General features: G+C 47.7%; 1 protein-coding gene across 3 annotated transcripts in view; it reads right to left on the reverse strand.

Annotated features, from left to right (window-relative positions):
* DHX40 (DEAH-box helicase 40) overlaps nt 1-22,421 on the reverse strand; it is a 418,899-nt gene that overhangs the window by 158,527 nt on the left and 237,951 nt on the right. For all 3 annotated transcript variants that reach the window (XM_078679838.1, XM_078679839.1, XM_078679840.1), the window contains exon 12: nt 8,438-8,595. In XM_078679838.1, coding sequence (XP_078535964.1) covers nt 8,438-8,595 — 158 coding nt within the window. The remainder of the gene's footprint in view (nt 1-8,437; nt 8,596-22,421) is intronic.

The following is a 22,421-nucleotide window of genomic DNA, read 5'->3' on the forward strand; positions in this document are numbered from 1 at the left end:
ATCCTCATTCAAAGACCACCTGGATAACAACGCACACAACAGCAAGGAGCTCTTCAGCATCGTAAAGGAACTCTCCAACCCCAGCGCCAACGACATACCGCCCTCACAAGAACTGTGCGACTCACTAGCCATCTTCTTCCACCGCAAGATCGCTGACATCCATGACAGCTTCAACACCACGACAGCCCCAACCTCGCCAGACTCCACCTCCCCTGTGAACACCACCAGCGCCAACCCCCTGACCTCCTGGTCCAACGTCAACGACGACGAGACACGCAAGGTCATGAACTCCATCCACTCAGGATCGCCCCCACCACGTATTCAATAAAGCAGATACAGCCATCGCAACCCAACAAAGGAAGGTCATCAACATCTCTTTCGAAACAGCGGCATTTCCAGAAAGCTGGAAGCACGCCGAAATCAATGCCCTCCTCAAGAAGCCCAAGGCGGACCCCAAGGACCTCAAAAACTTCCGGCCCATCTCCTTGCTCCCGTTCCTGGCGAAGGTCATCGAGAAAATCGTCAACATGCAACTGGCCCACCACCTGCACAACATCTTGGACCCGTCCCAGTCCGGGTTCAGACGAAACCACAGCACCGAGACAACCCTCATTGATGCCACAGACGACATCAGGCGCCAACTAGACATCGGCGAAACATCAGCCCACATCCTCCTGGACCTGTCAGGAGCCTTCGACACGGTCTGCCATCGCACTCTAAAGACCTCCTAGAAGCCGGAATCCAAGAGAAGGCCCTTGGCTGGACCATGTCCTTCCTCTCTGGCAGAACCCAGAGCATCTGCCTCCCGCACTTCCCATCCGAAGCCACCGACATCATCTGCGGCGTCCCCCAGGGCTCATCCCTCAGCCCGACGCTGTTCTATGTCTACATGGCTCCCCTCGCACAAGTGGCCCGACATCACGACCTCAACATCATCTCCTACGCCGACGACACCCAGCTCATCCTCTTCCTCACCAAGGACCCGCACACCGCCAAAACCAACCTCCACGAGGGAATGAAGGCAGTCGCCGACTGGACGAGGAGCAGCCGTCTGAAACTAAACTCGGACAAGACGGAGGTCCTCATCCTCGGACCCACCCCCTCAGCCTGGGACGACTCCTGGTGGCCGCGACACTGGGAACAGCACCAACACCCACCGACCATGCACGCAGCCTAGGATTCATCCTCGACTCCTCCATCTCCATGTCTAAACAGGTCAACGCTGTCTCCTCCTCCTGCTACTACACCCTCCGCATGCTCCGCAGGATCTACAAGTGGATCCCGACTGAAACAAGAAGAACGGTTACACAGGCCCTCGTCAGCAGCAGACTGGACTACGGCAATGCACTCTACGCAGGAATCCCAGCCAAACATATATGACGACTACAACGCATCCAAAATGCCTCCGCCCGACTGATCGTCAACATCCCCCGCAACAGCCACATCACCTCCCACCTGAGAGTCCTACACTAGCTCCCCGTCGACAAGAGGATCACCTTCAAACTCCTCACCCACGCACACAAAGAACTCTACAATGCCGGACCAGCCTACCTGAACAGCAGACTCAGCTTCTACACCCCCACCCGCCAGCTCCGCTCCGCCAGCCTCGCGCTCGCCGCTGTCCCCCGCATCCAACAAACAACCTCCGGTGGCAGATCCTTCTCCTACATCGCCGCCAAGACACCTACGGCAGACCCAAGACCTACTCACCTTCAGAAGACTCCTCAAGACCTGGCTCTTCGAGCAGTAGCGCCCCCCCCAGCGCCTTGAGACCCATATGGGTAAGTAGCGCGCTTTACAAGTACTCTGATTGATTGATTGAATTACGTGGTGTGGAACCTCTACTTTGACCTTTGTTGTTGTTGCCTCTGTATCCCCCTCTAACGAAGCCCCTTGTAGAGGAAGATTGACTGTTGCCTTTGTAGGAGGCGGCAGTATTGTCTGAGGACATGGTTTTCGCCCCTCCGCAGTAGAAGGAGCGACGAAAGGAGCCCGATTATAGGGAGACTGAAAAGCTCCCATAGACTTGGCTACTTCTGTGTCTTTCTTCATTTTTTCCAATGACTTATGTATTTTGAGCCCAAAGAGATGTTTCTTGTCAAAAGGAGTATTTAAAATAGACTGTTGTACTTCGGGTTTGACACCAGAACTCCTCAACCATGCATGTCTCCTTAAAAACACAGTAGTGTTGATCTCTCTAGCTGCAGTGTCTGCAGCATCCAAAGCGCATCAAATTGAGGAATTGGCTATGAACTTCCCTTCCTGGACTAAATCCTGGGCTTTTGCTTTGTGCTCGTCTGGGAGGTATTGTAGCAACTGCTCAATTTCATCCCAGTGTGCCCCATCATATATGGCTAGCAGGTCCTGGGTGCTGGCAATGCACCAATGATTTGCTGCTAGGGCTGCTAGGGCGGCTATTTGTTTATCGGAGGCATCTAATAGTTTGAGTATTTGTTTGGGAGTGTACCATCCCCTGTAGTCTGTGAATTGGCCAGTTCACAGGCATTAAAGAACACCAAGGAGTCTAGTGGTAACTGTCCTTTAATAAAGAATGGATCTTAGGGAGCAGGCTTATATTTTTTTATCAATTCTGGAGGTGAGAATACGAGCACGCACTGGATCTTTAAAGATATCATCGGCAAGACTCATCATACCTTTAAGCATGGGTAGAGTGTTGCTCGTCCTTTGTGTGCTACTGAGCGTTTCAAATTGGAAATCTTCACCTGGAGAGCCCTTATTTAACTGCACCCAATGATATTCTGCAGCTCTAGCAGCTCTAGCAAGTAATTCTAGATATCCTCTTATCGTCAGGAGGGGAAGGCTTTACATGGTAAAGATCTGGGTCGTTATCTGTAGGTGAATCTCTCTTATATTCCTTCCAGGGGTTTATCGGTAAAAAATTGTCCCTTCCATCTCCATCATCATCATCAGGTGGTGGTGGAGAGTTAGTTGGCGTAACCAGTAAATGATGCAAGGGTGGATAAGTTGGTGTAGGGGAACATGGTGGCGGAGGAGGGGAGGGGTTAGTACCTAGATTCTTCCTCTTCAAAAGGAATATAGTAAGAGGTGTCCTCTGACTCAGGTTTGTGTTTTTGAGGTGATTTAGTCCTGTATCTGGATTTATATAAAGTTCCTTTTGTTTTGGGTCCGATTTGGGTGTTGGGGTATTGGAAATCAGATCCTGCAGCTTTGGAGGAACAGTTTTAAGTTTCGGAACAGAGGATTTTGGTGCTGGGGTAGAATGACTTTTCGGCGCGGGTAGGTTCGGTGCCGGAGGAGGCTTAGTTTTCTGTGTCAATGATTTCGGCTTCAAAGCGGTTACCGCCTTCGAGCCTGAAGGTTTCAGCTCGGTGCCATATTTTGGCCGACTCGATCCCGAGCCGGAAGGCTTTTGACGTGTTTTGGTGCCGAGCCGGAGGGCAGGGCGTCAGAAACATCTTGTCGGTGCCGACCGTGACCCGAAGGCGGGGGTGGGCCCAAAGCCTTTTGTTCGGCTGAGTTGGAGTTTGGGTTAAGGGGCATTCAGTACTCATGGGACGTTGACCTTGTGGCAAGTCTTCTTCTATTTCGGAGTCAGATTCTGGAATGGAGACAAGTTCTTCTAGTTCTTCCTTAGCCATTTGTGCATCAAATTCGTGCTTGGATCCTTTGCCGTAGATATTCGGCGTGTATTCGACTCTTTTTCTGGCGACGTCAAGCCAGACGATCGGAACGATCATCACGCGTAGCAGTCCTGTTCATTGTGCTCAGGAGACAACCATAAGCTGCACACTTCGTGCAAGTGGGTGGATACTTGGCATGGCAACGTGGGCAGAATTTGAATGGAGTCCATACCATCGACTGCGAAGTGGACCGACGCGGTTAGGCCGGACAGCTTTCCTGAAGATCTTCAATCGAAAGAGAGGTTAGCCTTGATGCATACGATATGCGGAGAAGTGCGATGCGCGTTAGAAACAAAACTGACTCGGGTAGATGGATTGTGCACCGAGGGGTACCCGAAGTGCGGCTTCGAACTGGTGCACAGAAATACACGTCCAGATGGCGGAATAAAACACTCTAACAATGGAGTCGATGCCCATGCGCACTATCACTGAAAGGAGTAGTCACTTACCTCTTGACTGGAAAGATTTCTTAGAAGAAAAACAACTTGCAAACATCCGGACCCAACATTAGATGGCAGGTGTATTCAAAGCATGTGATCTACAGTTAAACTGCCTCAAGCACAATATAAAGTGGAAGGAGGAGACAGGCATAAGAAAGCAGTTTCATTTACCCCTCTCCTCTTTGAACCCAGAAAGACAGTAGGATTAAGGAAGGAATGAGCAGGTGCAAGGGGGAGACCATGGAGATTAACCATCCTAGAGTTGTGTTTAGCGAGCTCTCCCTGCTAGAAAATCAGCCATGATGAATTTTGGAGAAATGGTGCCCTCTGGGAGGAAATAGTGCCAGACATTGGAGGATGTGGTCATACCCTGGGGTGTTGTCCTGCAACCTCATTGGACATGAGTGCCCTTCTGCTTGACCCAGGGAACTTGGAATAAGTATCTGAGAGGGGCAAAGTGTCTCAGATCTGCTACTTGAAAGAGAGAAGGGTCCATGCTGAGAAGTTTGATTTGCACCAACTGGGCCCTCCACTCTAAAGACTGCGCCTTCTGCACAATCCAGAACTACAGCCCTGTGGACAACCTTGCACAAAATGACTAAGAGAGGACTCCCTGCAAGCGACAGGTTAACTATCTAACCTGGAACATCCCCACCAAGAATACTCAACCTGGCGTATTAACAGTGGATTTGTAAGGGTTTTGTCCAAGTGGATTGCGGAAAACTTTCAAGAACCATCTTGGAGCTTTCAGGCCCTTGGAGTAGGTTTTGGACACTTTGGGACTCCTCGGGGAACTTCAGGAAGAAGTTTCAATGGTTTTGGCACAACTTTGAAAAAAAGCTCCAGAAGTTGACCGACTTGACCTGGCCAGCCAAGCCGGCGAACATCAACCATGAGCCGGCCTGCTGTCCAGGTTCATGCCGCTGAAAAGCTCCGGAAGTCCGACTTCCAGAGTTTGACCGTGAGTAGGCTTAAACCCAAGCCGGCAAACCCTCACCGAATCCAGCCTGGTGAAAAGCATCAAGGGATCCCGGAAGAAAAAGCTCTGTAAAAGTTTCTAAGTCTAAACAAAGGAAAGGTGACCGGGACCAATCGCAAGAGCCAAGCTGCCCACCTTCAACCACGAGCTGGCCTGGTTCGTCCCACTGGAAAGCTCATGAGGTCGGACTACCACAAGTTTGACTGGGAGCTCATGGCAAGGCAAGCCCCCGAACCCTCAGCAAATCCACACTGGCTGAGAGCTTTGAGGGACCCCGGGAAGAAAATCTCCAGATAAGTTTCTAAGTCAGAAGGTAAAACGTTTGACCGAGACCTACTGCGAGGGGTAGCTGTGCAGGGCTCCATTGCGATCGGCCTGAAACTTTGACACGGTCTAGCGCGAACAGATTTCCCAATAGTCGCTTTTGTGATGTACAGTGCTAAATCTTTAAAAATTCATATCACTGGCTCCCTACATTGGTTTTGTTTTGTTTTGGTGTCATTTAAAAAGATACAAATATTCCCTATTTTTATAAATTTATGTTGAATTTTTGTTGAGTGTTGTGCCTTAATTATTTACTGAATTGGTGTTTTTAAATGCTTTACATATCTGTCTTTGAAGTTATGCCTACAAGCTCACAGCCAAACTACCAAGGGTTGAGCATGGGAATAATTTTCTAAGACCTGTACTGAGCCCTATATTGTGGTAGTGGCCTTATAGTCAGTGGCAGATATACATTTGCCTCTACAGATAACACACTGGCCAACAGTATGAGACTGGGCTTGGCCACTGTTGGCTTTTAGAGAAGCTCATAGCAGAAAAAAATACCAGTAGGCCATCTTAGAAAGGCGAATAACATGCTGTGGCAGTGAGAATAAAAGAAGCGGACACGTACCTTAGTGATTTATTATTACATTCATTATTTAAAGCTCTTCAAAAGGATACAACATTAAGCGCTATAAGAACGAATCACTTGGATGCTAATGAACTGTCAGTAAAGTGTATGTGTTTGCTCTGCGATTCTCAGAGTCTATTTTCCTTTACAAGAAGGCATGGGCTATGAAATTAAGGGTGTGGCCTAAAACAAGAAACACACTTTACTCCACAGCTCGAAACACCATGTGCCTTTACAACGTGGTTCGAACCACAAGTGTGTTCCTTTATCCCGCACCTTGCCTTAAGAAAGCATTGTTGGATTGATGTTGGACTTTAAGTCCAATACTTCGCCCAACTGTTGCACAACAGGAGTTGGAATGGTAAATTATACTGTGCCAACGCCAATACTTTGCCTACGGCAAGTCGCTGTAATGACTTGTGGAGTAATGGAATGCGTTGTAAAGATGTGTTCGGACCACATTGTAAATGCATATGGATAAAATGCCTTCGAGGTTTCAACATACATCCGTCTAAAACATGACAATTAAAATCATGTGCTTTACAAAGCGTTGTATATGACCACTGTGTGGGTACTATGAGTTTCATTCTATCACATCCAGATATATAATACAACAGACATGGGCCGAAAACAAGACAGACTTGCTGGATTTGCCAGTGATTGTTAACAGTATCAAATAAATAAGTAACAAAAATGATTTTGCTGTGAATAATTAGTATTGAAAATGTTTCAATACTGAAAGATTGACAAGCAATGAAAAATTGCTAAGGTCTGTGGAAGGTGACGTGGTTTTGGAGTGCCTCAGTCACTCTTGTTCATCTTCACAGCCCTTTCCTCTTTGGTTTCTCACTCTGTTAGCCACTTGGGCCCTTTTTTCTCCCCACATCTTTCTGAAATCTTTCATCTGAGTTTCTCACATTGCTCCATTTTCCTCTTCACACCTTTTTGCCGCTTACTCCAGCTGCATGTATGTTTAGCTCCTTCACGTCACCATCCCTCCACACACAACACCTCACCTTTAAGCACTGCATTTCAGTTTAGACCGGTCAATAATTCGACAGTTGCGTACCTCCTTACCCACACTTTCCCATCGTCTAACAATTACTACTGGCAAATATGTGGCCAAAGCACTGTGCAAAGAGGCCAAGGATTGTATGTGCATGAAGTCTGAACACCTTTTTGATCCACAGACATGCACTGTGAGACAATTCAGACTTATCTTCAGAACTCTGATTTGTGCCCTATCAAACACCTGCTCACACCCTGAACATATTCAGGCACCTGGAGTCAACTCAGTTCACAGTATGCACTATATACGTGTCATAAGTTGCATATAAAAACTGGTGGAAAAAATACCTTTAGGGAATGCAATAAGAAGTAAAACTAAAATGTAGACAAGGTCTACATTGCTGTTATGGATTATCTTAAGGAAATTCCTGCATTGTTTCTGCCTGTAAGATTAAGGGCATGAATAGGGAATAGTTCACTCACGTATCTGAGGTCTGGCAGGCCCTGATCCACATAAAGCCCAGGAGGCAGCACTCAGATGTGAAGTGAGCAACAGACAAGGGCCCAATCATATCAGTACCCTGGGTGCCCCACGCCACACACACACACGCCACACACACACGCCACACACACACACACACACACACACACCCCCAACGCACACACACCTAAGCACACACACCTACGCACACACACCTACGCACACATGCCTACGCACACACGCCTACGCACACATGCCTACGCGCGCACACACACACGCCTACACACACACTTTTTTTGCACCATGTTCTATAAGGAACACGGGTTGCTTTATTAAAAACTAGAATCCTCATTTGGAAATCAACTGCAGGAAGATCTGCTGTGCCCCGCGAGTCTTCATCCCTGCATACGCAGCTCCTTACCAGGGAATGCGCATTGCGACCGGCCTCATTAATAGGAAGGTTGTTTTGAGACCCTCTGCAAATGGACAATTTGTGATGCAACCTATTAATACATAGGTCACATTGCAAACTGCATTCCCATGTGCAATTTGAGTATCGCTGGTTTGCGAAAGGGAATGATACAACTTGCACACAGTACTAAGCAGTTTCAATTTAACCACAAGGAAGGAAATAACAAGTTTGTAGCATCCCATGTTAATAATGCACACTGACTCATCAGTGCAATAGGGACAGTAAATTTAGTAGAGCTAGTTCGATCAAAAAAGACCCTGCCTTTGACAGCCCATTCTACTGAACTATATTTCTAAATACAATTGCAGAAAACTAACCTGTGCACATCACATGAACTCCCAACAGTGCTCCTACAAATTCTATACGCAGATGCTGCTAAAATTCAATGCTATTTTACTTTAAAGGGTATGTACTATTGCTAAAATAAAATACACGCTGGATACACTTTATATTTTTGGGAAACCTAAGAATTCATCTTTTCTTTTGGACTGCCCCCTTACCTGGACGTATAAATACGTTTTCTACAGACAACATGGATGCTATAGGAAGGAGGAGATCTTCACAGCCCAAAGATGTTGCCTTGATCACTGCACACGACATATTTGCAGGTAGGGGATATTCCACCATGAACTTCCCCATTTGGGTGACGTGGCCTCTCCTTAATGAGATCAAAAAGACAGACAACCATCAAATCTCGAAAGGGTCCCTCAGTAACAAGTGTAAAGCTTACAATTATTACATGGGGCATCATTTGTAGATTAGAGTGCATGTGAAACCTATATGATGCAATAAATATCTATGCAAGGTGCTTGTTGAGTTATTGCTCCAGATTTAGTATTCTATGCATAATTTTTCTTTACGTATCAGGATTAAATACGCTATCAAGAACTTGCAAATTTATATGCTGAGAAAGGATTATGTTACTTACCCAGTATGCATCTATTCGTGGCATGTATTGCTGTAGATTCACATGCTTTGCGTACTCATGCTATCTAGTGTTGGGTCCGGATGTTTGTAAGTTGTTTTTCTTCGAAGAAATCTTTCGAGTTATGAGGTAAGGTGACTCCTCATAATGAGAACTGCAACAAATACAGGTGTCCAGAGAGGTGGGAGGCGCATGTGAACCTACAGCTCAACATGCCAAGAACAGATGCTTACTGGATAAGTAACATAATCCTTTCGAGGCATGTGTGTTGTAGATACACATGCTCTGCATAGACTATATAGCAGTATTCTTCCAAAGTGATGGCTAACCAGTAGATGTTGAACTTGTCTGAAAAAGTGTCTTTAGCACTGGTTGCCCTAAATTGGCTTGCTGGCATGCTAACACATCCACACAATAGTGTTTGGTAAATGTGTGTGGTGTAGACCATGTCGCTGTTTACAGATATCAGCTATAGGAATGTTCCCTAAAAAAGCCATAGATGCCCCTACTTTGAAAGTGGAATGTGGTCTAGGGTGTATAGATAAAGTTCTTTTAGCTTTGCATAGCAAGTTTGAATGCATTTTTCAATCCATCTTGAAATGCTAGATTTAGAGTTAGGATTGCCTTTGTGAGCTGGTGCAAATGCATCAAACAGGCGCTTTATTTTAGAAAATCTTTTGTCCTTTCGATATAATACAATAACGATCTTCTGACATCACATGTGTGAAGAGCTCATTCTGCTACAGAATCAGGTTGAGTGAAGAACACAGGTAACTCAACTGATTGGTTAAGATGAAACGCAGAAACTACTTTAGGGAGGAATTTTGGGTTGGTGGGATAAATAACCCTATCTTTATGAAGCTTGAAAGAAGGGTTCTTCTGAGGTTAATGCCTGTAGGTCACCAACTCTCCTTAATTAAGTGATTGCAACGAGGAAGGTAACCTTCCATGAAAGGAGCTGTAAAGGACAATCGTGCAATGGTTTAAAGGGTGAACCAATGAATCTTGCAAGTACAATGTTAAGATTCCATACTGGTGCCGGAGGTATTCTGGGTGGTATTACTCCTTTTAAGCCCTCCATAAAGGCTTTAATCACAGGAACTTTGAACAAAGATAAATGCTGACTGTTTTGCAAATAAGCAGCTACTAATGCAAGGTGCAATCAAATAGATGTGTAAGCTATACTAGTTTGCTGTAGGTGTAGAAGGTAACGAATAATGTTTTGAATAGAAGAATCTAGAGGATTAATATTGTTGGTATTACAATAGATAACAAATCATTTCCGTTTTGCTGCATAAAAAGATATGGTAGTGGGCTTTCTTGCTTCTTTTAGAATATGCATGCAGTCTCGAGGAAATTGCAAGTATCCAAAGTCTGGGACTACAGGAGCCAACTCACTAATTTGAGCTCCTTGGGGTTTGGGTGGATTTCTCCACGGTTTTGGGTGGAATTGAGATGCAGCTTTTGATGTGGAACCACTGAGAGTTCCAAGAGTGTGGTGTATCATGGTTGGCGGGCCCTTGTGGGAGCTACTAGTATCAGTGTGAGCGATGTTCGAGCTTTCGAACCAGAAACAGAAGGAGTGGGAAAGGTGGAAAAGCATAGGCAAATATCTCTGCCCAATTGATCCATAGCGGTACAAAAGGGGTGGTGATGGACGGAGCATCTGAACCAATCAAACACTCACACCCAGTCGAAAGATCTGGGTTTAATCCATCACCGTTCTTCAACCCACTCTGCCACCCCAGTTCAGTCATGGCCATATGCAAATCAGTCTGACCCTGTGCCTCATGGGAACAGTCCAGCTCGAACTGCCAAGCCATGCCTTCCCTGGACCGGAAACAAGCTTCCGAGGACCGGTTTCTGGCATTACAGCCGTCTTCAGCCCGGCTTGCTTGAATCCAGTGGCAAAGTGAGCAAGGGACTCACGTCTGAGCATACCCTGCCACACTTATGGCGGCCAAAGCGGTACAAAAGGATCGGTGATGGACGGCGCATCTGAACCAATCAAACACTCACACCCAGTCAAAAGATCTGGTTTTAATCCATCACCGTTCTTTAGCCCACTCTGCCACCCCAGTTCAGTCATGGCCATATGCAAATCAGTCTGACCCTGTGCCTCATGGGAACAGTCCAGCCCGAACTGCCAAGCCATGCCTTCCCTGGACCGGAAACAAGCTTCCGAGGACCGGTTTCTGGCATTACAGCCGTCTTCAGCCCGGCTTGCTTGAATCCAGTGGCAAAGTGAGCAAGGGACTCACGTCTGAGCATACCCTGCCACACTTATGGTGGCCAAAGCGGTACAAAAGGGGTGGTGATGGACGGAGCATCTGAACCAATCAAACAATCACACCCAGTCAAAAGATCTGGGTTTAATCCATCACCGTTCTTCAACCCACTCTGCCACCCCAGTTCAGTCATGGCCATATGCAAATCAGTCTGACCCTGTGCCTCATGGGAACAGTCCAGCCCGAACTGCCAAGCCATTTCTTCCCTGGACCGGAAACAAGCTTCGGAGGACCGGTTTCTGGCGGCCAAAGCGGTACAAAAGGGGTGGTGATGGACGGAGCTTCTGAACCAATCAAACACTCACACCCAGTCAAAAGATCTGGGTTTAATCCACCACCGTTCTTTAGCCCACTCTGCCACCTCAGTTCAGTCATGGCCGTGGCATAGTGAGCACGGGACCCAGGTCTGGGTATACCCTTCCCACTTTGGTATCGCTTTGTTCGCCCTAAGTTGGCAGGATATACGCAAATGTGGGTCCCTTGCTCACTTAGCCACTGGATTCAAGCTAGCCTGGCTGATGACAGCTGATTAGCCAGAAACCAGTCCCAGGATGCTTGTTTTCTAACTCTGGGAGGTAAAATACGTGCTTGCACGGGGTCTTTAAATATATCATCTGAATGTCTTATCATTCTCCTTAACATAGGGAGACTTCGGCTTGACCTATGTGTGGATCCTAATGTTTCAAACAAAAAATCTTTCTCTAAAGATTCCTTATGTAGTGCAACTCCATGATACTCTGCTGCTCTAGCAATAAGCTCTTGATAAGCCACATTATCGTCTGGTGGGAATTGCTTTGCAGGGTTCAGCTCTGGAACATTATTTAATGGAGGGTCAATGGTGGAATCATTCCATTAATCTACAATAAATGTGTGTTCATCATCAATATCATCCCCTTCAGGTTGTGTAGGAGGAGATCCTTGAGGTGTTATGTGTAAAAGATCTAGAATTGGCAATTGTGGAGAAGATTTTGGAGGGGGAGGAGATTGTGGGGTAGCATACGCAGGGTTGGTAGCCATGTCTTTTTTCTTCTTTAGAGCAATCTTATAGGCAGGGTCCTCTGAAGGAAGTTTCCGTTTGGCTGGTGTCTTAGCCAAAATGTGTCCTGTATCAGGATTGATACACATTTTCTTTTGTTTAGGATCCAATTTGTCTTTAAAAAGGTCTAAAATTGGTTCTTGAGTCTCGGAGAGGTTGTCCTTCGATTTCAGCACTGAAGGCTTCGTTGTCGAGATAGTCTTTGCTTTGAGAGTTGTGGTTTCGGCTCTGAAGTACTTGTCTTTCGGAGCGGAGGGTTTTGGCTCCGAACCAGATTTGTCCTTCGGAATGGAGTGTTTCTGCCAACTCAGTTCCGAGCCGGAAGGCATGGCGATTTGTTTTGGGGCTGAGCCAGAGGGCGTGGAGTCGGAAACATTGTCTCAGTGCCGACCTTGGCCAGAGGGCAGAGGTGGTGCCATAGCCTTATTCTTTTTGTAAGATGTTTTGTGGGGCAAAGGGTCTATAGTACTCCCGGCACCTTGTCCCGGAGGTATGTCTTTGGACTCCAAGTCAATCTTGAGTTCAGAATGCGACTCTGGAACAGAGAAGTCCTATTCTTCTGCCGCCGACCTCTTTATTTTCTGATTCTTCGCCAAAGCTATCCGGAGTGTGTTGAATGCTTTGGTGTTGCATTTCTCAGTGTTGAGCCCGTAGAGTTTCCTTCTACCTAAACGATTTACAGGTGTCGCTGTCTTCCTCCTTGTGCTCCGGTGAGAGGCACAAGTTACGGACTTGATGTAGGTAGTCGGTGCGAGGGTACTTGGCGTGGCGCAATGGACAGAATTGAAACAGAGTTTGTTCCATGAGCAGAAGGCTGGACTAATGCGGCTAAGCATGAGGGCCACCCACAAAGTTTTCAACTGAAGATGTAAAGATTGTTAACCGATTTGATACACTGAGAACAGATAAACGTGTACGAAAATAATATCGTAAAGGGTATAGTGGATTGCACACCGAGGGGAACCCGAAGAACCGTTTCGAACCGAAGAGCAGCAATACACGTCCAAACCTGATGTCAGAAAAAAACTATCTAACAATGGAGTCAATGCCCATGTGTATGATCACCGAAAGGAGTCACCTTACCTTGTGACTGTAATGACTTCTTCGAAGAAAAACAACTTGCAAACATCCAGACCCAACACTAGATGGCAGGAGTATGCAAAGCATGTGTATCTACAACACCCATTCCTCGAACATACACTTCTCAACATGATCTCCCTTTGTATATCATTAAAAATTAGGGTTTACATTATGTTTTTCTTTGATAGCCATGCCTGCGGGCCCTGTTGTTTATACCTGCAGAAATGCAAGCATTCCAGCTGCAACAGCAGTACTCTTACCCCGAATTATATAACCAACTTCTGCTATGGAGCACCACCTTGGCTGTATGAATAGCACTTGGCCACCTAGTTGTCAACATGCAGTAAAATGGCTCCATTCTGGACTCAGATACCAAACCATCAGAGAGCCTTGTCACCTCCCACTAGTTTGAATACTGAAGTGCTTTTCCTGGCTTTTCTTCTGCTTCGTTTGAGATTCACCAAAGGAGAACACCTTCGGGCAAAGAGAGACAGCCATGTCCCTTTCCGATGTCCTGGGATCTCCTAGCATCTCCCTCGTTATGAGGATAGCACCTTGATAATGCATCTTCTTGCAAGACTGGGGGCCTTTCTGTCTAATAAAGTTGTATGGCTATCATGCATCTCTGGGGATATCAAGGGTAAGTGTATTCACCATATCAGTACACCCTGTAAAGCCTGAAGATCATTGTTTGGTTCCTTGCCCAATGTTCACAATAAGAGTACTGACTTGCACTGGTGTGATGTTCATTGGCCTCCCTCAGAGAGCCACTATCAGGAGAGATGACCACAACACAAGAAAATGGTGAAGGGTGGGTTTCATTCAACAATGTAAAAATGGCCTGAAAGACAAAATGTATTGGACTGTAGACCTCTCCACCCACTGTTTTTGGTAGGATAGGCAAGAGAGTTTGTCTATGCAGGCTGGGATGTCTGAGATGGATATCACCAACTCAACACAAATTAGTTCCCCTCTCACGCCCATCAAAGGGCCTCCTTAATTCAAGGACCCCAAATAAGTGGACTTAAGGACCTTTTATGAGAAAGAGTTTGGGGCAGTCTTCCCACATGCACAGAGGTAGAAATAAAAGTATGTGCAACGGATTAAACTCACGCTGCCATCACCAGACAGGTGATAGGAAATCTCACTTAGAATGGAGATGCATATTCGGGTATACAACTGGCATCAGTGACTGGTTGAGATGATGGTAAACATCAAGCAGAAGGAAGCACCTCCAGTGGGCTTGTATGATTGTTTGGCTAGTTGGAGAAATACACACAGGGCTGTCCAAAAATCTACAAGGTCAAGGCAGCACAGCTTGACCAAATCCTTAGAGAAAGAACTTGTCCCAAACTTTTTATTCATTCATTCATAAAAGAAGTGAAGTATTTTTTAATCTGTTTGATTGGCTATGTTTGGAGAGTATGGAAGGACACATTGTCACTTTCACATTCAGTTAAATTGTTAGATGGCTGAGCTACAGCCTCCAGAGAAGGTCAGCACATACATTTTTGCATTGTGCTGGTTATGCCAATGTACATTTGTAATCATTTCCCATTTAAGTATGCCTGTAGTAGACCTTGTGATGTGACTGCAAACTGTAGTTCTTACATATTACACTCACCGGGGATCCTTTTTCTGTTCACTCCTAGTTTCTATACTTTCAGAGCTGCTTTCACTTTCAGAGCTGACTCATTATGCAAAAACTGTTAAAAATATGGGAATAAAAAAGCAGAAAGTGCGCACACTATACCCCCCCTCAGCTCCTTGAAAATAAATCGCAAAATCAATGCCACCTCTGAGCAACCATTATATAAGAAATCATATAAAAAGCTCCCAAAATGCACAACAGCTGTAGTGAGAGGACTACAATGCTAATATCAATTATTTATATAGTGCCCTTCACAAACTGGAATGTTTGGAGACACCTAAATAAACGCTGATATAATTACCTAATTAGATAGTAGTCATTTTATCAAACTCATAACTTGAAAGGCTGCACCAAGCCTGTTGGCTACACACCCTCTGCTGAAGCTTGCACCCTTTCCCATGATCTAACTGCTTCAGAAATTGATTATGTACAATAGTACATGCTTTTTTGATTTAATTAGGCTGTGCCTGTTGCTTCTTTTTATTATGCACAGCAGTTCCAGTACACTGCGATGGTTAACTGAAAAAATAATTTGAATTGAGTAGATACATTGATCATCCAGCAGAGACCACTAAGGGAATCAGTGGAAAAATGACCATATAGATTGAATCCCAGATGTAGTCTCTGGAAAAGGTAATGTGCGTTGCCATCTGGCTACTATCGTAGAATGACTTTACTGCACTTGGAGAATCCACTGATGAGTACTGTGGAATATATTTAACTGATGGATTTTCCTTCTGATTTAGCACTTCGTCTAGAAATGAGGGAACGTTTGTCTCCTCCAACCTATACATCAGGATGTTCTACCATCCGTTTTTAGCACAAAGCAGATTATTTTTAGACCCGTGAATGACCTATGATGGCAATACACACGTCAGGACCTCATTTTGAGCGGGTGAGAATAGGGTGGTAGTAAAGAACCCAATAATACCTATACTGTATGTTATTACAACAGCAAAACTGGCCCCAACTCGTAATGATGGCTGGGGGATATGAGGGGGGCAAGGGGGAGGAGCTTGTGCATGGATCACACTTGCAATAAGCACTGGCAAAGCCATTAGGTCTGGTGTTATCAGTCAACCTTTTGGCAATTCTTGTTTTGCTTTGCAGGGCCTTCATAAATCTAAACAAAAACATTGGCTAAAGGCAAAAATGTTGTCTTGGTCTTAAGAAGCACATATTGCCATAGTACTCCCTGGGAACCACTTTGTGTGTCGATGTGCTCCTTGTGAAAGGGCAGCAAGCCATAACTCATAGTCAAGTCAGCCAGCGGCTGAAGTGGGCCAAAGCATTGTCCCTTGATGCCTGTTGGAGTGGCTGGGAGAAAAAAAAGTGAATGACAGAACCACGGAAGGAAGGTAAGAAAGAAAGATAAAAGCAAGAAAGGAAAGAAAGAACAAAACGAAAAAGGAAAGGTAAGAAGGGGAAAAAGGTGAGTAAAAGGAAAGAAGGAAAGAAAAGAAAGGAAGGCTAGAAAGAAAAAGGAAAGAAAAAGGAACGCAGGAAGGAAAGAAAAAGGGAAGGAAGGAAAGAAAGAATGAAAGTAAGAAAAAGCAAAGAAAGAAAGTAGAAAGAAGCAAAGAAATACAAGAGGAAAGAGGCACAAAAGAAATAAGGCAACAAAGACGGAAAAAAGTAGTAAATCAGGAAGAGAGGAGAGAGAAAGAAAAACACAGAAAGAACAATAAAAAGGGAAGAGAAGAGAATGAAAGAAAGGAAATAAAGAAGGAATGACAGACAGATAGGGTTGCAAAGATAGGGCACCATCATGAGCTGATATCCAGAGTTCTTGTGAGCAGCTGCTATGGTATGAAAAAGCAACAGTCCGATAAATAAGCAAGGCCTGCTTTAAAGCACAAGTTACTTACCTTCGGTAACGATATATCTGTAAGAATTACCCCCAGGCGTCAGACTGTATCCGGAAAGTTTTTTCGTCAGCAGTACCTCCGCGCATCGGAAGGTGGCGTCACGGCAGCTACTTAGACGCAGCCCTCGCGCACTAACGTCAGTTCTGTACACGACTTTCCACGTCAGGAACGCAGAGCCATGCAAGACACTGACAACTGGTGCACAAAACTAGGGCCCTGAAAGGAGAACCATAACCCTAGAAATCAGTTCGCAGAACGGGGAGGATAGATGGGGCGGTAAGGAATCTATAACTAACTAACGTTTCTTACAGATATATTGTACCGAAGGTAAGTAACTTGTGCATCTGAACGAAACACATTAGTTATAGATTCCTTACCTTAGAATAGATAACCCAGCAATACCAACCCCGGTGGTGGGTCTGCGAACCAAGATCACAACAGAAAATCCTGGAGACCAGAACGGCCAAAGAAGCCATCTCTCCAGACTTGGCTGTCCAGGCAGTAGTGTCTGGTGAAATTGTACAGCGATGCCCACGTGGCTGCCTGACAGATGTCATTCAGAGGAACTCCTCTTCCCAAGGCAGTAGTGGCTGCCGTCGCCCTGGTGGAATGGGCGCGTAGTCCGACTGGAGGCTCCTTTTTAGCCAGACTATAACAAGCCTTAATACACAACACGACCCATCGAGAAATGGTGCGTTTGTGTACGGCTCAACCCTTCTTTGCGCCCATGTAGCCAACAAAAATGTTATTATCCACCCGGAACTGTTTTGTGCGATCCAGATAGCGCATGTTTTGGGTCCTCCTTCGAAGGATGCAGAGGCGGAAAGAAGGTGGGCAAAGTAATGGTCTGCCCGATGGGGAAGGCAGTGAGCACCTTAGGAAGAAAGGACGGACGGGTCCAGAGAACCACCTTGTCCGGATGAACAGACAGGAAAGGAGGCTTTGAAGAAAGAGCCTGGAGCTCACTCACCCTTCTAGCAGAAGTAATGGCTACCAGGAGAGCAGTTTTAAGTGTCAAGAGACGTAAGGGACATTTATGAAGTGGCTCAAAGGGAGCGCACATTAAATGAGTTAGTACAAGGTTCAAGTCCTACTGAGGCATAACGAAGGGGATTGGAGGAAAAAGATGTGTTAAGCCTTTTAAGAAATGGTTAACTACCAGGGACTTGAAAAGAGAGGGCTGGTCTGGCCACCGAAGGAAGGCAGAGATGGCTGAAAGGTAGCCCATGATGGTGCCCAGAGCAGAGCCCTGCTGGGCTAAAAAGAGAAGGAATAAGAGCACTTCAGAAAGCGGGACAGAAAGGGGATCCACAGCCTTTGCTGTGCACCATCCCACAAATTTGTTTCACAGGCAGGCGTATACCGTCTTAGTGGAGGGACGCCTGGATGCCAAGATTACGTCACAGACTTCAGGAGGCAGGTCGAAAGATGTCAACTGCCGCCGCTCAATCTCCATGCAAGGAGGTGGAAACTAGACAGGTTCAGGTGGAGGACCGTCCCCGGCTGCTGCGACAGAAGATCCTCCAGAAGAGGATCCCCCTGATCTTCTTCGGCACTCTGGGCAGGAGTGGTATAGGCGAAAAGGCGTACAACAGACCGCAACTCCACTTGCGACGAAAAGCATTGCAGAGCAAGTTCCGCCTCGAAAATTCCAACGTGCAGAATTGTTGACACTGCGCATTTTCCTCGGTGGCGAATAGATCTAACCAAGGCTCTCCCCACTGTCGAAAGAGACCTTGCACCACCTCCGAGTAAAAACACCATTTGTAATCCATCATGGACTTGCGGATGAGTTTGTCCGCTCTGGCGTTCAGAGAACCCGCCAGGTGTTCAACCACCAGGGGTATGCCCTGAAGTTTCAGCCATGTCCAGAGGCGGAGGGCCTCCTGACATAGGGTCCATGACCACACCCGCCCTGTTTGTTGCAGTACCACAAGGCAGTAGTGTTGTCGGTGAACACCTGCACTACTCTTACCCGGAACAAGGGAAGGAATTCTTTCAGCGCAAGACGAATCGCCCGGAGCTCCAGAAGGTTGATATGAAGCCTGGACTCCGCCGGAGACCAGAGGCCTCTCATCTCCGCCTCCCCCATGTGGCCGTCCCATCCCAGAAGAGATGCATCTGTCACCACAGTGTGGTCTGGTTGGGGAAGGGGGGGATCTGCCATTGACCCAATCCTGGTCCATGAGCCACCACTGCAGTTGTTCTGCAGTGAAATCCAAGATCTGGATGCAATTGGGCAGATTCCCCTGATGCTGCGCCCACTGAAACCTCAGGTCCCACTGCAGAGCCTGCATATGCCACTTGGCATGATCGATCAGCAGGATGCAGGAGGCCATATGGCCCAGCAGCCTCAGGGTCATTCTGACCGAAATCCGGTACAGAGGCTGAAAGATCGGAATCATAGCCCGACTATCCCAGACTCACTGTTCGGGAGGATAGACCTGAAACCGCATTGTGTCCAAAACCGCTCCGACGAAGAGGAGCTTCTGAGAGGGAATCCGGTGCGACTTCGGCACATTGATGGAGAACCACAGCGAATGAAGGAGGTCGGCTGTAGTCTGGATTTGGGAGACGACTGCCTGGGGCAAGCCCACCTTCAACAGCCAGTCGTCGAGCTGGGGGGGGGGGAAGACTGAAACCCCTGATCTGCGCAGATGAGCTGCGACCACCGCCATCACTTTCGTGAACACCCGAAGGGCACTGGTAAGGCCAAAGGGGAGCACAGTAGACTGAAAGTGGTCGTGGCCTACCATGAACCGCAGGTAACGCCAGTGGGCTGGCAGGACGTGGATGTGAAAATAAGTGTCCTGCAAGTCCAACGCTACCATCTAGTGTTCCGAGTCGAGGGCAGACAAGACCTGAGCAAGCGTCAACATCATGAACTTCTCCCTCTGGAGGAAGCGATTGACGTCCCTGAGGTTGAAGGCCCTTGTCCTTCTTGGGCACCAGAAAGTAGTGGGAGTAACAACCACGACCTACTTCGGGGACAGGAACGCGCTTGATGGCTCCCTTGGCCAAGAAAGCCATAACTTCCTGCTGGAGAAGGGCCATATGATCCTCAGACATGCGGTGGTATCGCGGTGGCATGGCTTGAGGGGTAGTATCGAAGGGGAGGGCGAATCCTGCCGCCCACTGGCGTTTGATGGGCCTGAAAGGTCGGACAAGGAGGGTTTGGAGGCTGCTGCAGAGGGTGGGTTGGTGGACTGGCCCTCCCTCTGGCCCCTGGTACCACGCCGGTTGTTTCCCCGGCCGCGCGAATGTTGGGAAACTTGCTGCGGCCTTTGGCTCTGGGTGGGATGTAGCGGGGCACCCCTTCTCTAGCCTCGAAAGGGGCGAAAAGCAGACTGCGCCAGACAGGTGGGGAGGCCCAAGGACTTGGCCGAAGCCTGTGATTCCTTGAAGTACTCTAGGGAGTTGTCTGCTTTGTCTGCAAAAAGGAGAGGGCCATCAAAGGGCATGTCCATCAAGGTGTTCTGGACATCCCCTAGAAAGCCAGTGGACCTCATCCAGGCGTAGCCCAGAGAGTCGGCGGTGTCCAGCCCACCACGTATCGTAAACTTTGCTGCATCCCTCCCGGCAGCAACAGTCTGGGAGAGCACTGCCAGGGCCTCCTCCGGACACTGAGGTAGCACTTGCGCCACCGTATCCCACACTGAGTGCGAATAACGGCACAAGAGATAAGAGGTGTTTATGGACCGCAGTCCTAAGCTGGCGGAAGAGAAAATGTACTTGCCAAGGTGGTCCAGCTTCTTGGATTCCCTTTCCGGTGGGGCGGTAGGGAAGACGCTCTTGGAAGTGGAAGCTTGTACTACCAAGCTCTCCGGGGTGGGATGGTGGGAGAGGAAAGTGGGGTCGCCCAGAGCCGGAGCCGGGCAGTGGCTTCGGGCAATCATCCTGTCCACAGGAGCCCGAGTGTTGGGCCTGGACCACGTGCCCAAGAGGAAGTCTGTGAGGGCCTCATTAAACGGCAGCAGGGGCTCCGAAGAGCTTGCAACTGATTGAAGCACCTCAGTCAGGAGGTTAGTCCTGACCGCCACCGTAGGAAGCTCAAGGTTGAAAGCCTCGGTCGCCCTACGCAACACCACTGCGTATGTCGCTCCCTCCTCCGTAGTCATGGTAGGAGGAGACAACATGTCAAGGGAGGTGTCCAAAGCACTGGCATCCCCCAGTTCCTCTCTCCAGACCTGCTCAGTGTCCAACTGGTTAGTCAAAGGGTCACTTGACCCCTCCCAGTCCTCCTCATCATCCTCTGGGTGCCATTGGTTGAAAAGGGACCACAGGAGTGAACAGGGGCATAAAAACGCCACCCAGCGCCGGATCCGGAGAGCCAACCGGCGTCGAACGCGGTAGTAGTGCTGTCAGAAGCGGCGCCGGTGGAGGCATAACAAGGTCAACCAACGCCGATCCGGATCCAGGCCTGGATCCAAGGGGGGCCTTCGGCGTCGGGCCGGAGCCTCCGGCAGCGAAGACCTATGCCCCCCAACTGAGTCCGCGGGGGCCCGAAGGGGGGGTTGGTCCACCCAAAGATGGTATGCATCGCCTCGTAGAACGTACGAAGCTGGGCGGGAGTCGCTCTGGGTACCGGAAAGCGAGGGAAACTCAGAGTCAACCCTTTGGGTCCGCGCGCGAGCCGCGGGAGTGGCACCACCGCATGCCTCATCGGATCGGCTGACCGACAAGGAGAAGTCGAAGAGCAACAATGCTTCTTCGACTTCTTCTTATGCTTCGACCTATCCGACCCCGAGTGCGAAGACTTTTTTGGAATGGTGGTGACTCTGCGACCGGTCCCTCGACCTCCCTCTCGCCCGGGACCTCGAACGGTGCAGAGCCGATTGCCGGTGTTTAAGCAGCTTTCAGGACCGCTCTCACAAAGCTTTGGGCGCCATCGACCGGCAGTCGTAGCACGACTTGGGGTCATAGTCGCGCTCCAGGCAAAAGAGGCACATGCGATGCGGATCCGTCACTGACTGACTGTTCGGAGTCTGAGACTCAAAACAAGAAGTCGACAAAAGGCGAGCAAATGTTAGTAAAAAATTTACTGAGGTACCGCTCTTCCCGGATCTGCACTGGCTGGCGGGGAAAAAGAAAGAACTGACTTCAGCGTGCGAGGGCGGCATCTAAGTAGCTGCCTCGACGTCATCCCGGCAACCACAACGACGGACGCAGAGGCAACCGACGCCACCTTCTGACGCGGAGAGGTACTGCTGACGAAAAAACTTTCTGGATCCAGTCTGACACCTGGGGGTAATTCTAAGATAAGGAATCTATAACTTACGTGTTTCTTTCAGATATAAATTTACAACAGCATTGGCAGGCGAAAGGAACTGATAAACTTGTAAGTACACCATCGTCTCATCTGGTAGCACTACAAACAAAGGCACTAAAGAAATAATAAAGTAAAAACAAAAACATTGGCACTGAAGTGACTACTTTGTGTATGGATGAGTTCCTTGTGCAAGGGCTAAATGCTTTCACTCAAAGTGAAGTTAGCCAGTGGCTAAAGTAGGCTGACCTATTGTCCCATGCAATATGCTGAAGTGGGCAGAAGCAAAATATGACTGACACAAGAGCAGACCAGTATTTGAGAAGAGGTGTCTGAAAGCAACTTTATGCAAGTATATTATACATTCAAT

Source organism: Lissotriton helveticus, chromosome 3_1, assembly GCF_964261635.1.
Source record: "Lissotriton helveticus chromosome 3_1, aLisHel1.1, whole genome shotgun sequence".
Classification (NCBI taxonomy): Eukaryota; Metazoa; Chordata; class Amphibia; order Caudata; family Salamandridae; genus Lissotriton; species Lissotriton helveticus.